We start from the raw sequence: 17,770 nt of genomic DNA on the forward strand, positions 1-17,770 counted from the left end.
TTTGTTATGTCAGTGTTTCCTGTATTGTCTAGTTTGAATGTGCCATGTCTACATGACAAAAAGAATATGACAAAAAAAATATTGGAGACTTGGAATGAAAGTGTGCCATCTGTCTCGCAGATTCTTAAAATATCAGATCAAGATCAAGCTGAAAGAATGAGCAACTTCTGTAGAACAAGCACGTCTAACACAAGGAACTAACCACATACTGCATTTGTGCACATAAATAAGAGTTTCTTGTGTTCGTAAATTCAAATGTTTAATCTAATAGGCTGGTCAGTTACTCTAACATGCATTTATATGACTGTTTTACATGACTTCTACCTGAATGCTTACAGGTTTAGGTAAACGATACAATTACAATTCTTCTGTTCGGATATCCGCCACTTTAAGTATATTAACAGGTGTTATTAAAGAGGGAGTTCACACAAAAAAAAAAAAAAAATTACTTATTGTTTACTCACAAGTGGTTCCAAACATTATTGAGTTTTTTTAGGTTTGCAAAATGTAAATGACAGTTTTGGGTGAACTATTACTCAGTGTCATGTGTGTGTTGTGTGTTTGTAAAGGGTGGAAAAGGTCATGTCAGTGCTCACCTGCTGCCTGTAGATTCGGGGCTCTGGGATGGTGTGCTGACCAAACTTTCACTCTTTTCCTGGCAGGGAGAGAAGTAAAATAAATTGCCTTAATGTTTGCAAGATGCCAGTGTTGGCGTGGGTTTTCTCCGGGTGCTCCGGTTTACCCCACAAGTCCAAACACATGCGCTATGAGGGAATTGGGTAAGCTAAAATTCGTAGTGTATGAGTGTGAATGTGAGTGTGTATAGATGTTTCCCAGTGATGGGAAACAACTAGAAGGTTATCCGCTGTGTAAAACATATGGATAAGTTGGTGGTTCATTCTGCTGTGACGACCCCAGATTAATAAAGGGACTAACCCAAAAAGAAAATAATGAATGAATTTGCAAGATGAATACTTCTAAATTAATAAGTATTTAAAGATACATTCAATAAAAAAAACTGTTCACAAATGACACTAACGAAAAATTATATTGCTACAAAAAAATAATTATATATAAAAATGCTATTCTTTTGAATTTTTTTTAAGGAATCATGAAATAATAATATTTTTGGAAACATTTTTAATGACATCTTGTCTAAAATTAGGATGCTTTCACACCTAGAGCTCTATTTTGACGATCCATGCACAAAGTCCAAAGTGCAGGGCGCAAAAGCATTAAGGGCGTGTCAAAATCCACTTTTGCTAATACAAGGACGTAAAAATCCACTTTTTGGGCGCATGGTCTAAAAGGATTGAGCTTATTCTCTTAATGAGTTATAGGTGTTTTTTGAGAATAAACCAATCAGAGTCTCATCTCCTATTCCCTTTAAGAGTCTCCATAACGCATTTGCTATTTACATGACGAACTTTGTAAGTGGAAAAGCTGAGCGCTTCACTAGCAAGAAAACAGTTAAACAGAGCATCTACAGCATGAGAATGAGAGATAAATGATCTACTTTCACTTTCGCTCTCGTGGATAGGGAAACCTTTACGCACAGACATCAATTAGCCTATAAATAATTAATTTTGTTTGTTAAGCGAAAATATTTGTTTCAAAACTATTTCTAAATTCAGTTCTAATTTCCAGCAAAAGTGTGGTCAAAAACCTGAGTTATGTCCAAATACACATGCTTAGCCCCATATGATCTAAAACCTGCAGGAGGGCAAATCTAAGCTCGTTTTTAATAAAACAAATATAAATATGGATATAATAAATAATACTGGTAATAATAATAACATTTTACAAAAGCAAATTGTTATGAATGAACTGAAAATGCCTCCCGAGATGAAGACATAAAAGCAGTTGATTTTCATATTTATGTAGGCTAGAAAATAATATGTTTTGTAATATTTTAATTCTTTATATTTATATCCTATATCTATTCTTATTATATCCTATATATCCTTAATATTTAAATTTTTTTCATATGTAAAGATATTTGCGTATTGCTCTACATCTTGTGTGTATTAAGCACTGTGTAAGCGAGGCGCAACTCTGCGCTGGAGTTTAGACTGGGTTTGTTTTGGTCTATTGAAAAATCTTTATAGTTTCTCAAAATAGCAACACGCCAGCAGTGTGCCTCAGAACGCCTTCCTTTTTAGACCAGAACGCCTATGGGCGCACAAATGAGCGCAAATGCATTTTCTACTTAAACAGCGAGGCACAATGCCTCAAAACGACTCTTGCGCCAAGGTGAAACTAGCAAACAACTTCTGCTTTGCGCCTTGCGCCACATCCCGCCGGGTGTATGAAAGGGCCCAAAAGTTTTAGCATTTATACAACTGCTTTGTCCTAGAGACATTGAAAGGCAAAAGTGTGAACTGCAGCTAAACGACTACACATTTGACTGCAAAACATATTCTGTGGATGGATAAGTACAACAACTAAGTGTGAACAAGTGTGATAAGTGTGAACAACTTCGATGAAAACATATGAAGGAATTTAATATACATAATATGTGTGTGTGCCAGCGCTCACCAGAGCAAGCGTCAAGCAACTGAAGCAGAGCTTGAAGGTCATCGGGAACATAACTATAGATTTAAGAGGTCTGTCTTCATCAATAACACCATATGACCTACTGGGTGAAAGCTTAGAATGTCTATTTTCAACTGATACACATGACTTTGATATTTGTTGTTCTGTAACAAAGTTATTTACACTAAATTTACACTCGATGTATAATATCTCGATGTATAATATCTTCGACCTATTCAGATGAATTACATATCATTGGAAAGGTGAGATTCTCGGCTTTATGCTGATGTATCGTGAGCCTTGATCAGCCAAACAGTGACTGACATATTGCATGACGAACAGGAAGAGAGGTGTCCAAAACAGAGTGCGTAAAAGTCACAGATCAGACGCAAAAAAGTTGTGATTTCCCACCTTTCGGTTGAACTAAAATAATTATTGCAAACTACATGATAAAAACAAAATTCTTTTTTCTAGTGTCTCCTGACAAATGCTGGTAACAAACAAAACTATCTGCAGTTTGATGGAGCATACAGGGCTTGAGTTATACACTTTCTAAATCAGGCTTTAGAACAAAAAAACTAAAAGCGGTTTGTGTTGAGGTGGTTCAAAATTGGACAGACAACATATATAATAATATTTATAACTTTCAGCAGTTCAATAAACTTGTTTCCAGGGTGCTGGAACACTCAAGGCCTGAATTGCACATTACCAAACTTCAGTTTATTAAAAAAAAAAAAAGCATCTTTTTTGTGTGTTTATTATAACACAGACAATATGTACAACAATTGTTTTCAATTTCATCTGTATTTCATGATGAGTTTCCTTTCAAATGATACCAAACTTTTGTATTTACACCTCTGCATTTGAGTATGGGAAGCTTTTTAAATCAGAAGGCCAAATTCAGACGGAATTACCCCAAATAGCCCCAGAGCTTAACTGGTTAAGAAGGAACACATCTAGCAGATAATCGTATCTGGAAAAGTATTCAAAGGCTTTTATTTTCATAAACAATGCAGATGTGAATCCGTTTAAAGGTTTTGATTGGCTGGAGTAGATGTTTAGAATGCACTCTTTCAAGCAATCTTCCTTCTGCATTCACACAGCACAGCATTTTGTATCTTCATTAATGTTACAACTGCTCTTTCCGGAAAATTACCCGAACGAATTTACCGGTATTTTTAAAAAGGGCCTAGTCACACATGATCCCCTTTTTTGGAAAATTGCTGGTACTTTTCCAGAGTGGTCTGTATGTTAAGTTAACGACTCACTTAATTTACAATTCTGATTAAAATAAATTACTAAATTACTACTGGAGTAAAACAACTGTACTTCAGCATCTGTGTTGATTTGTGCACTTTGTTCACCACTAATCAAACTACTTTTTATAGTTTAAAGTCTCCTCCACCAATCATTCTTCACACTATCAGCATGCGCTCATTGCTGTTCATTCGCTTTGATGAAGTGAAATCACATTAACCATTAGGTTGCATATGAATGTTGCAAGTGCCTGTATGTTTTGCTGCTAATATTTAAGAGCATATACAGTTGAAGTCAGAGTTATTAGCCCCCATGAAATCTTTCCCCCACCCTGTTTATTTTTTCCCAATTTCTGTTTAACGGAGAGAAGATTTCTTCAACACATTTCTAAACATAATAGTTTTAATAACTCATTTCTAATAACTGATTTATTTTATCTTTGTCTTGATGACAGTAAATAATATTTTACTAGATATATTTCAAGACACTTCTATACAGCTTAAAGTGAAATTTAAAGGCTTAACTGGGTTAATTAGGTTAACTAGGCATGTTAGGGTAATTAGGCAAGTTTTTGTTAAACTATGGTTTGTAGACTATTGAGAAACAAAATAGCTTAAAGGGGCTAATAATTTTGACCTTAAAATGGTGTTTAAAAAATTAAAAAACAGCCTTTATTCTAGCTGAAATAAAACAAATAAGACTTTTTTCCAGAAGAAAAAATATTATCAGACATACTGTAAAATTTTCCTTGCTCTGTTAAACATAGTTTGGGAAATATTTTAAAAAGAAAAACAAAATTCAGGAGGGGGTTAATAATTCTGACTTCAACTGTATCTACAGCAACTGAGATCACTGGCATTTCAACCACCACATCCTGGCATCCTGTAAAAACAAAAGCATTTATTCCACATTGTGAGAGCAGAAAGTCCTCCTAACCTGGGGGGGCTCTATAAGCGCAGGACCACACCTCTCTTCTTCTTCCTCCACTAGACTGTTGTCTATGAAGTCCACTTGCTCCACTTCTCCATTCACTACAGAGAGAACCAAGAGACAATGGTCCTAATGTATTTCCCGTTTTACATTTGTAATTTCTATAGCTTCAGAGAATCATAGATTGTAATAGTACTAGATATGGATACTGTTTACATGCTGTTTGAAACTAAGGTGTGCAGTATGAATGTAATTGTATGATTGTTTATATATATATAGCAGTGCAATATGGCTGTATATCGGCACTGGTGGGAGGCGTGCATTGGCACAAGGCCGCAGGCTGAGTGCCTTAGAGCTCCCACCAGTGCCGATATACAGCCATATTGCACTGCTGCGAGTGTGATATTGCTTTTATACAACAGTTTGACAGCATAATTGTGTATATAAAAACAAAATCAAACATGGAAAGTCTCAAAAACCCTTTTTAATGAGGAACTACTTTCTTCCACGTTGGATTCAAATCATAAGCTGACAGTTAAACAGCAGAGCAAGCATCTTTTAAACTTAAGATCTGTAAAGTCTGCTTTTTGCTGGCTGTATGTGGCCGGAGTAATACACAAAGGTTAAAGAGGCTGTACAGGTTACTGATATTACATTACCTTTAACTGCAGTTAATTAACTAGAGCATCATCTATGTTAAGCAATCTACACAGAAAAGCTCTATAGAAATAAATATTTATTAAACTAACCTAGGATTTAATTTATTGAACAACTGTTTTATTTTCAATGTAATTACTTTAAAAGTTACATTTTCCTTATACGTCCAAGTAGGGCTAGGTGATATGACCTAAAATCAAAACCTTGAATAAATAAACACTTTGCCTCAGTTTTGATTATTGAACAATTATTTTATAATTACTCCAACAATAGTATGTTTTTAAAGAGACAGTACTAATGGGATAAAATAAACAAACAAACAAAATAAAAAACTGAACAATAGATATGGTGAAATTATGAGATTTCTTTAAATCAGTCAGCAGTACATCAGAGTTTTTAAAATCATGGTTCTATGAAAACAAAAATCAAAGATATTTTACTTATTTACTGTTTTAACTTACTTTTGTCCTATTTTAAATGCTAAGACATGTTAAGACTGCCTGTGAAAGTTTGTTGAAGCCCTCTAATAGACGCCAGAACCCTGGTTGAAAACCACTGAAGTTCGATATCATTACCTTTTGGTGTATCTAGTAACGTCTCTCTCTCCTCTTCCTCCTGAAAATGTGTATGCTCACGGGAAACATCTGTCAATCGCAGCGAGCGTTCAGAGAAATCATCAGCAGACTAGAGTGAAACAACACAGATGAATCGTCAAAAAAATTACAATCAATAAGAAAAATGGAGGCATTCTGGCTTCAGTTCACTGCTCTTTATATACCTCATTTCCTGACCATCTCTTGCTCCCGCTGTCTACACTATTAAAGCCAGAATCCAGGCCACCAAACTGAACAGGGAACAGGTCCTGATCCAGACTGCAGAGATCACACACACACATACACACACACAAACAGAAGCATGAGAAGATTTTCAACTCAAACGAGTGATTAAAGCTTGTCAACACTCTAGATGATCTCTCACCAGCTGCTGAAGCCAGTGGGCCGCAGAGCTTTCTCGTACTGGTCCTGAGTTATTTTGCAGGCCTCCATGTTCAGGTATTTAAAGATGTGAAACTTCCCTTTGGAGCAGATCTGAGCGGGGGGCATCTGCAGAGGGTTATTGTCCAGGATGATGCTTTGGAGGTGCCGCAGATGGCGGTAGCACACAGGCACGTGGGATATGCGGTTGCACGACACATCCAAACGGACGAGGGGCAACTCTGACAACTCTAAAAAAAGAGAAGAGTCTGTCAGATTCATTTATTAAGCACTTTATACAAAACAGATAATTTCGAAGCAGCTTCACAGTAATAAATAAACAAGGATTTAACGCAATGCATAATACGAGGAGAATTAAAAATCTTCTGTACACAAAAGAGCTCAGCTCAGGTAATTAAAGTTAGAGTAAAGTTACGGCAGCTAGCTCTCTGCAACTCTCACATGGTCACTCACTGAAGCTAAGCAGGGCTGCACCTAGTCAGTACCTGGAGGGGAGACCACATTGGAAAGCTAGGTTGCTGCCGGAAGTGGTGTTAGTGAGACCAGCAGGGGGCGCTCAGCCTGCGATCTGTGTGGGTCTTAACACCCCAGTATAAGGAAAAGGACTCTTAACTGCTTAGTGAGCACTGTCTTTCAGATGAGACGTTAAACCAAGATCCTGACTCTCTGTGGATACTGGCCTTTGCTCATCATGGCCTCCTAACCATCCACATATCATAATTGGCTTTTTCACTCTGTCTCCTCTCCACCAATCTATACACTGTAATGTGTAAATGTGTAAAGTGCTTTGAGTGTCTAGAAAGCGCTATATAAATATAAGGAACAAATTATTAAAGTATAAAAACCTTTATCGTGTGAAGAGTGAGAATAATAATAATAATAATAATAATAATAATAATAATAATAATAATAATAATAATAATAATTTATTCATTCATTTTCTTGTCGGCTTGGTCCCTTTATTAATCCGGGGTCGCCACAGCGGAATGAACCGCCAACTTATCCAGCAAGTTTTTACGCAGCGGATGCCCTTCCAGCCACAACCCATCTCTGGGAAACATCCACACACACATTTACACACACACTCATACACTACGGACAATTTAGCCTACCCAATTCACCTGTACCGCATGTCTTTGGATAGTGGGGAATACCGAAGCACCCGGAGGAAACCCACGTGAAGGCAGGGAGAACATGCAAACTCCACACAGAAACGCCAACTGAGCCGAGTTTCGAACCAGCGACCTTCTTGCTGTGAGGCGACAGCACTACCTACTACCCACTTTTCTGGCCACATATATGCTAACTTCACTGATATTGATTAAAATGTGATGGTAGACCATAAAACCAGTCATAATTGTCAATTTTTGGGAAACTGAGATAATGCAAACAGCATATGACAGCTCAATAAATATGTTTTCCATTGATGGTGGATGGTTTTAAGCAAAGGAAACCATTTGGCCATGATAAAGCTATTTAAAAACCTGAAATTAAATTAATTTAGTTAATTTAATTCAATAAATTGTTTTAAAATATTTGCAGTAAGACATATACAAAGTGTCTTCAATGAACATGATCTTTACTTAAAAATTAGTTGTGGTTTACAAAAAAAATCTATTTTTTTTAATACAATGCATTTTTGTTTATTTACATAAATGTACCCCTGCAACACAAGACTAACAAGACACAGTAATTTTTAAGGCGTAAAAGTAACACAATGTTTTTTCAATGAGTATTTGAAAGAGTGTCCTACAAAAGGTTAATCATGTAATGATTTAAACAAAGCTACAAAAGACAATACTGTAAGTATTAAGGTCAATTTTCTCTTCTGCAATTTACTATCCATTTCAATTCATATGCTAACGAAAATAATACAGCTCACTGACACAGCTCATGTCATCATTCAATTACAATTGATAATATTAATGAACATGAAGTGTCCTCTTAAACATTATAAACAAGTCTAGCTTCACAATGAAAAAGATGACAGAAAATGAGTTTTAAAAAGATGTGTTATTGTTATTAGATGTGTTATTTGCATGAGTGTATCCAAATATAGAGCCCAAAACATATTGGACAGTAAACAATAAATCCATGGATGTCATTAATTACAGATAAGCATTTTTTTCTGATGAAAATTGAGCACATGTATGTACAGTATGTTCCCACAGGATTCATCAGGAGTAATCACTAAATGAATTCATCACATTTATTATAAACAACCAAAATGCCTCACAATATTGTTTACAGTTGTTTTATAATGTAGTGAAACAATCAAATTGTGTTTTTTCAATACCTAGCATTGACACTAGGGTAATCTATTTTTATGGAAGCAGCATATTTTAAAGGGATATTTCACCCACAGATAAAGATTCTGTTTGACTTGCTTTCTTCTTTTGAGCATAGAAGAAGATATTTGAATAAATCTGGAAACCTGTAGCCATTGACTGCCATGGTTTTTGTCCTTACGCATACTATGAATGTTGAAGGTTACAGCTTTTAGCTTTCGTCATAAAAGTTTGAAACGTCACAAGAGACTCTAATAGTGAGTAAACTAGCATTTTTGGGTGAACTATTACTTTAAGAGTGGATAAAATGTCCATTCATTTTTGGCGGCAATTCTATTAATCTGAAACAGAAATGTAATTTTGTTATTAAAGGCCTTCAACTCTAATGTACCCACACTAGTTCTTTGTGTAAACTATAGTGCATTGTTGGGATTGGTTGGTAATTTACTAAGGTCACTATACTGGCCTAGGGGATTGAAGTGTTTGACATTTCAAACAACATATTGATTTCTGTAATAAAGTGAATACATCATTCCTTTAATCCTGTTAATGATGTAATATTTCCTAATATTAACAGAACAGCCATTTGTGAGCACGAGTTTCTGATACTGACCTTCTGGTAAAGTTGTGAGCTGGTTTCTTCTCAGATTTAAGTCTCTTAAACCTTCTAACTGGCCGAGCTCAACGGGAAGTGACGGCAGCTCATTACAGCTCACATCCTGAAGGAGAAACAGTTATTTAGTTTTGTTTTTTTTGCAATGTGTTTGTGACTGTGAAGACATTTATAGTATCAATATTTCAGTGTTTTTCTCTTGAAGAATTAAAATGCTGCAGTTTTAAAGAATTTTCTAATGATGAAATTTAAAGAATAGCCAATAAAACGCATCATAGTTCACACAAACATTCAAGTGTCAAATTATAATGTCAGAATGTCTGGAGGATGACAGGATCACAAGACTGTAGATTAGAATACACAAGACTTGTCACTTGTATAGTTTTGAATGGTGGAAAGCGTAACGGTCAATATTGTGAATGAAGCCCCGCCTACTAATATAGGAGCCAATCATTGATCGCTATAGACTCGCATTTCTCCAGGGGAGAAGCTCGGACCTGGGGCCCCAGGTATCAAAGCTGCGTACGCACAAAAACTTTGCGTACAGCAGGTTTCACGCTCTCGTTTGGATTTACTAACGATGAAATGAATGTGAGAATGTTCGTTGTTGCACGCCAACTTCATGTTTGGCGTACATGCATTTCTTGTGTGTGTGTTTGTTTTATTTCCATTGGCGACTCCTAGAGGCAATTGTGTTAAATTGCACACTACAAAGTATCTTTGAGCCGTGCAATGGCAGCTGTATGGGACTAGATCATCCGCATGTCTAGCAGATAAATATGGTTTCTATAGCATACAGTTGACCAGCCAAACATTAAAGTGCAACTTGCAGCGATCACCGGTTTTCCCAATGTAATCGGAGCAATCATCTCCACGCACATTGCTATAGACACCATCTGAAGACGAATTTGCATAAGTGAATCAGAAACATTTCCATTCAATAAATGTGCCAATAATATGTGATGCTCAAATGCACTTAACATAGTTCACACACTTATTAATGATTCCTACTTGTGTTCCTCGTGATGAAGAGTAGGCAAAATATGTAGTAGGGAAAAAAACAACGAGTTCATCAGATGCTGGATTCGAACCGGGTTCATGAATGACAGTGTCAAAACATGTTGCCATGCGTTTTACGAGCTACGCCACTCACGCTGCTGATGTCATCCCTCTCTAGCTTTGTTGTCTCTGCCGATCAAATGGGCGGAAATCACTCAACTAGCTCATTCCAACGACAAACTTGCAAATAACACCATTTTTCTCTGGTCTACCTCCGATAGGAGCACCTCCAATTCTCATACTGTTTAAAGTTTCTCTTTTTGCTTGCTTTTGCTCTTGCTTTTTCATTTGGTTTTTGGAGTCATTAGCATATTCATACGGGGGAGGAGGCAGGGAGGGGTTTTGCACTCATACACGTTAACTCAGTTTCACGTTAATTCGATGTACGTAGAGAATATGCATGGGATGCACATTTACAGCTTTGTGCGTACGCAATGTATGATTTTAACGCAAGTCTTTGTACATGAGGCCCCAGATGTGTGCTTTAATGACTTTGTTTAACGACTTTGTGCTTTATGACTTTTATGTTTATCTGGTTAAAAAACGCACTAGAATTTCAGCAAATACTTGCTTCACAGACATAAGAAATATATCCACATGAAGCTTGAAATCTGTGCTTTTAAAACTAACCAAGTACACTTGAAAACAAAAGTTTTTTTTGGTTTTGTAATCTGTATGAAACAAACATGAGGTTACAGTCTGTCCTGTTAAAGGCATGTCATATGACAGCAACTACTCAAATGCCCACAAACAAGAAAACAAAGAGTCGCTGTCATTTCTGGAGGAGATTCGCCTTCAAGACCAAGTTGTGAACTACTTAAGAAGAGCAGCTGACAAAGCATTATTCAGAGGATGATGTGTAGGGCGGCCATAAATAAGGTTGGTGTCTGGACAAATTTTGCTTGGATTAAAAATTAAATAAAATTTTAAAATAAGAATTAAATTTGCTTGTTTAATTCTATTGGTGATTCCAAATATGTAATGTAATCATAAGCTTGGCTAGCGGTTGTGGAGAATTTGATGTTTCCCATTCAGACAGAATGCCCGAGCATAATGCCAGAGAGGAGTTTCAAAGATGGCTACCGAGCGAAATGACTTAGCTTAAAGGGACTTTGACTATACTAAAGATGCTGGATTTATGCACTGCAATCAAAGGAACAATTTACATATTTTATTACATATAATATATTAAAATAGAAGAGCTATTTAAGTTTAGATAACATTTCACAATAAAGCATTTTACTGTATTTTTGATCAAATAAATGCATCCAAATGCCAAAGAGATATAAATGTTTCCTACTGACCCAAAATGTGTATAGGAGGTTTTTAAAAACCTTTAGGCAAGGCAAGTTTATTTATATAGCAAATTTCATACACAGTGGCAATTTAAAGTGCTTTACATAAACAGGAATAAACAAACAGGAAAATAAAAACAAATAATAAAAATGATTAAAAAAAAACATATTAGAAGAAAAAAACATATTAGAGCGATCTGTCGGACATAGCACAGTGCTTATTCAGTAAAGGCTCAGCTAAACAGATGTGTTTTCAGTCTTGATTTGAATGTGCCTAATGTCGGAGCACATCTTATCCTTTCTGGAAGCTGATTCCAGCAGTGAGGGGCACAGTAGCTGTAACCCGATTCACCCTGCTTTGACTGAACTCTTGGAACTTCTAGCTTATATGATCCTAAAGATCTGAGTGATCTGTTGGATTTGTATTTAGTGAGCATTTATGTAATGTACTGAGGTCCTAGGCCATTTAGTGATTAATAGACAAGTAATATTACTTTAAAATCTATTCTAAATGTAACTGGGAGACAGTATAAAGACCTGTGGATAGGCATGATGTGCTCTGATTTCCTGATTCTGGTCAGAATCCTGGCCGCAGCGTTCTGGATGAGCTCTAACAGTCTGACTGTCTTTTAGGGAAGGCTAGGGGAGGCAGTTACAGTAATCCACCCTACTGCTGATAAAACCATGAACAAGTTTCTCTAAGTCTTCACTGGAAACAAAGCATCTGATTTTTGTAATGTTTTTGAGATGATAGTAGGCCGATTTACTAACTGCTTTGACATGACTATTGAAACTCAGATCTGACTCCAGAGTCACACCAAGATTCTTGACCTTATTTTTGTTGTTTGACCTTTAGTGCCAAGGTATGCATTCACCTTGAGAACCTCATCTCTGTTCCCAAACACAATGACTTCAGTTTTCTCTTTGTTTAACTGAAGAGTTAGCACAGTTGGCACATCCAACTGTTAATTTCATCAATGCACTAGCAGAGGGTGTCAATGGGGCTGTAGTCCTTATAGGCAGTAAGGCTAAGTAGATCTGAGTGTCATCAGCATAGCTATGGTAAGAAATTTAGTTCTTTCTCATTATCTGGCTCAGAGGGAGCATATAAAGGTTGAACAGCAGAGGTGCCAGAATCGAGCCTTGTGGTAAGGTAAGATCTGAACCATTTGAGGATCGTTCCAGACAGCCCAACCCAGTTTTCGACAATGATCGACTGTGTCAAATGCAGCACTGAGATCAAGCAATACCAGCACTGTTAGTTTGCCTGACCCTGTATTTAGGCGAATAACATTGATTATCTTTATAAGAGCGCTCTCTGTACTGTGATTTGGTCTGAAACTAGATTGACAATTGTCTAAACACCTCTTGAAGTGTTTAAGAACTTGTTAACCTGGTTGAAAACTTTTTCAATGATTTTGCCAATGAAAAAAATCTATCTTTAGATAAACTATGGACCCTTTTCACATTTCACATTTTCACACACAACTTAGAGCGCAGTGAATGGGAGAGTAAAACAAATACTTTTTTTACAACCCTATTTGCTGAAATGATAAAATAAAATCTCAGAAAAAGGCTGATCAATGCAGACAGAAAAGAAAATAATGTCAAATTTACTCTCAGCCCCATAGAGGCTGCATTAGAAACACCTCACATAAGCGGTAATTCATTTTTTTGTAATTGGACGCAAAGATGATATAATACATTCATGAATGCATACAAATGTAGATATGTTTTTTTGAAAAAAAAATGATTATGATGACCGCTAAATGCATCATAACAGGCTTGTAAAAAGGGTCCATAAGATAAACAAACAAAAAATAAAATTAAATAAATAAAATAAAATAAAAACTGAAATAAATAAATAGGAAACTGTTAGTGCTGAAATAGTTTACAGAGTGTAGAAATGTATGTATCAATATCCTTTTGTTTGTTAAATTATGTGCGTACATGATATATGTGATTTTTTTTATCATTCAATGATTCAACTGTGTGCAGTTACAGTATACAGGCTTGATGTTTTTAACAGTATATTCATGCATGTTTTCAATTTTTTTTGTTCAGAATGGAAACAATTACAAAAATGCAATGGTGCATGTTTTATCCAGCTACTGTAAAAGTTCAATAAGCAGATCAGCCACAACAAGCAAACAAACAAACGTTTAAATTAACTGATATCATCCAGTCTGCCAAAGGTAGAATAAAAGTTTAACAGCACCCCTGTATATATAAAAAAAACACACACACTGGGTCTATGAGATACCTTATAATGTATAAAAGTTAAAATGAACACAAGACTGAGTGTGTGTGTTTGTGTGTGTTCAAGTACATACCAGTTGTCGCAGGTGTGTGAGTGTGTGTATAGAGGCTGGTAGCGCTGATAACTTGTTGTTGCTGACTATGAGCACCCGCAGGAGAGGGAGCTGACATACTGATGGCGGTAAACTGGACAGCTGGTTACGACTACAGAGAGAAACACAGACAGAGAGAATTAAACGAATGCAATCCAACACCAGTACAAAAGACTCAATGACAGATTTACTGTATATATGATCCATCTATTAGAATGGATGAAATTTCACTCAGAGACATCTGATTGCCTTGAGAACACTGCCAATGAAAAGTTTACAGTTGCTACATTTTTAAAATGACTTTGAAAGATCAGTAAATGATCAGTAATGCTGCAACTCTATCATCACAAACATAGTACAAGTGCAGTGCTTCACACACATAGGGCTCTATTTTGACAATCCATGCACAAAGTGCAAAGTGCAGGGCGCAAAAGCAATAAGGGCGTGTCGGAATCCACTTTTGATATTTTAGGGACGGCAGCCCCACAGAGACCCCCTCTTTTTGTGTCCGGCCAGGATTTCTAAATCTACTACAATAGTCACCTTGGAATTATAAGGTTCTATCTGCGTTCTGAATGATTTTGAGATATTGAGCTTCAAAGTTTTAGCATTCCATAGCAAACAGTATGTGTGAAACATTTGTTTTTTTAAATGAAAAGTCTTAAAATGTAAACAACTTATAAAAAACATCCCATAATGTCAATAAGATTTTTTTTTTCATTTAATAAGAATATGTCAATAACTTAATTTTGACAAAAATGTCAGAACCTTATAATTCTATGGTGACGAAATGTCAAAATTTGGTATTGCTTTCATTTTCTAAGATGTCATTAATTTTACAAGCACATCCATGAGAGCGAGAGAGACATTAAATTATGAATTCTTTAATTTAAACGACTCAGAAAAAACTTTGCTAAATCCTCAGAGAGGACAAAATCACATCTAAATAGGCTGCAGAATATTTGTATACCATTAGAAATAGGTAATTAACTCATTTGTTGGTGGGGGGGTTTGTCGCATATAGTTAATTGTTTATGTCCTGTGGGTAAAAGGTATGTTTCAATCCGGCCACCACTGCAAGTATATAATTTAAGGTATTTCGAACCTGTGGAAAGCACTGAACTTCAAGTCTGCAGAGTCACACTATTTGTCAGAAATCATTCTAACATGCTGACTTGAAATTCTCTTATAATTAACAATTATTGGAACTCAACCATTAAAAATCTTACTTATAATCATGTGTGCTGAAAGCTTTTTTTTTTGCTGTGTACTCTTTTTTACTTTGCTGTGTACGGCTGGGTGTACTCATTTTTGGACTGTGATCTTACATTCTATTAGATTAGTTCCAGTTTGGGCTTTTGGACTAATTAAATGTATATGCACAAATATATTAATGTAAAGCATCCTGTAGAAAAGTGTTCATTTAAAAGTGAGATCTGTGAGGGGCCTACTCATTTATACTACTATATATATATATATATATATATATATATATATATATATATATATATATATATATATTTGCTTACTACACTACTACCTTCTCACTAGAAATGCCATCAAAAGTGGAAAATATTGATCAATAATCCCCAAAGGAGTGCTTCGAGATGCCATGCTTATTTTAGCTCAACTGTCAAAAAATTTGGGATAAGTGGAAGTGAAAGTGGACGACACGGAGGCTGAGTGGTTAGCGTTGTAGCCGCACAGCAAGAAGGTTGCTGGTTCGAGTCCCGGCTGGGTCAGTAGGCACTTCAATGTGGAGTTTGCATGTTCTCCTTGTGTTGGCGTGGGTTATCTCCAGGTGCTCCAGTTTGCCTCACAGTCTAAACACACACGCTATAAGGATATTAAGTAAGCTAAAATGGCCATAGTGTATAAGTGTGTGTGAATGAGTGTGTATGGGTGTTTCCCAGTACTGGGTTGTAGCTGGAAGGGCATCCGCTGCGTAAAACATATGCTGGATAAGTTGGCGGTTCATTCTGCTGTTACAACCCCGGATGAATAAAGGGACTAAGACGTAGCAATGAATGAATGAATGAATAATTGAAAGTAAAAAGTTAAGTCGTGACGAGATGCAGTCTTTATTTTTTAGACCAACTGTCATAAATGGAAATCAGCACTGAATTGTGGGATATCAAAGGAAGTATAGGACATATCTATACTGCCTTCAAAATTTTATAAGAAATAGAAACCTCCAAGACAGAAAACAGATTTGGATTCACTTTGATGCTTTCCAGTGTTGAAATGTTACCTCTGAATGTAGCACTTTAGATCTTTTGAATGCAGCACTGGTAAGAAAAATAGACAAATCCTACACTTCTGACCGCTTGTGTACACCTGAGGCTGTCTATGTGGCGCATGTGTGTTGTTTGTACCTGAGGTTGAGGTAGGTGAGAGCTTGCAGCTGGCACAGGCTGAGCGTGAGGGATCGCACACAGTTGTGGTACAGGCTGAGAGTCTCCAGAGACACAAACTGACACACCTCCTCTGGCACCTCACACAGCCGGTTCTTTGACAGGTCTGAAAGAGAGAGAGAAGCAATGATCACAGTTAATGCAAAGTCAATTAATCACCAAACACATGACTGAAAGTCTCCAGAGTCTGAGAAAATTAACAATAGTAAACTCCTTATAATTCCAATCAGGTTTTTTTTTTTGCTTGCCTCAGAGTCATTTTATTTTGAGCATGTGCCAATACAAAAACCTGATCTGATGCTTCTATAATTTATATAAAAAAGAATAAAGAAAAGTGAAGAAACAGATCCAGGATGTTCGCTATTTTTTATATTTCTTATTTATCACATCAAAACATGTCTATGGTTTCCTACCTTTCAAAAGAAATAAATGACATTTTTATTCATTTGCTTTGTGTGTTGTTACATTACTTCATTATAATAAGGGTAATATTATCTCAATATATTTCAATATCTTTTAATAGTTTTCAATACTGTTAAAGGTGATTATTTTTACTAAATTACACAAACACTTTTACAATAACATACAAATTTGTAGTATCTAATTTTACAAATAAGTAAATTAAATAAGTATTTACATATAAACAAATTGTATAGTAAGGTATATCAGTCATTAAGAAGCATTTAAAAATATATAGCAAAAGATTATAAATAAAAATATATATTATATATATTAAGCTAGCATTTCAAGGTTAAGAATAATAATAAACATACACACACACACACACACACATATATTATAATTAATAAATAAATAAATAAATAAATAAATAAATAAATATATATAAATATATATATATATATATATATATATATATATATATATATATATATATATATATATACTGTATATATATATATATATATATATATATATATATATATATATAGGGATGTAACGGTATTGTAAATACCGTCATACCGCAATATTAATTTTTTTCGATATTACCGAAGTCGCATGACTCGGTAAAACTATAGGTCTCCTGAGAAAATTTGCTCAGGCGAATGAAGCGAACGGGACGTAGCTGAAACTTCATTTCCCATCAGCCCCGGCGTGGCCATAATCCTTTGCGGTCTGTTGTCGCTACAGATCCAGTAATGCGGAAATGGAGTGTGCTGCTAGTAGCGGAGATGAAAAAAAGATGGAAATGATCGAACCTAAAGCGGGTGTTGTCGCCGCGCGCGTGCTGAATAGCGGTGCTGTCGCGCGCGTTCTGATCAGCTGTGTTGTGGCGCGCGTTCTGATCAGCTGTGTTGTGGCGCGCGTTCTGATCAGCTGTGTTGTGGCGCGCGTATTGTAAAGCGCCGAGGGGGGGT

The 17,770-nt window shown here is 35.9% G+C and overlaps 1 protein-coding gene across 6 annotated transcripts in view; it reads right to left on the minus strand.

Annotated features, from left to right (window-relative positions):
- The window catches only part of lrch4 (leucine-rich repeats and calponin homology (CH) domain containing 4), a 92,530-nt gene that overhangs the window by 34,271 nt on the left and 40,489 nt on the right, over positions 1–17,770 (minus strand). For 3 of the 6 annotated variants that reach the window (XR_015496373.1, XM_087262034.1, XM_087262033.1), the window contains exons 2-9: positions 16,356–16,500; positions 13,963–14,092; positions 9,276–9,381; positions 6,358–6,604; positions 6,158–6,251; positions 5,955–6,063; positions 4,729–4,823; positions 597–655 (exon numbers count right to left, since the gene is read on the minus strand). Coding sequence is in view for 2 of the 6 variants with exons in the window: in XM_087262034.1 (XP_087118160.1) it covers positions 597–655; positions 4,729–4,823; positions 5,955–6,063; positions 6,158–6,251; positions 6,358–6,604; positions 9,276–9,381; positions 13,963–14,092; positions 16,356–16,500 (985 nt within the window). In the remaining 4 variants the exon portion in view is untranslated. The other 3 variants (XR_015496375.1, XR_015496374.1, XR_015496376.1) reach the window with 3 other exon arrangements.

This window comes from Danio rerio, chromosome 7, assembly GCF_052040795.2.
Source record: "Danio rerio strain M-AB ecotype USA chromosome 7, GRCz13ab, whole genome shotgun sequence".
NCBI classification, from domain to species: Eukaryota; Metazoa; Chordata; class Actinopteri; order Cypriniformes; family Danionidae; genus Danio; species Danio rerio.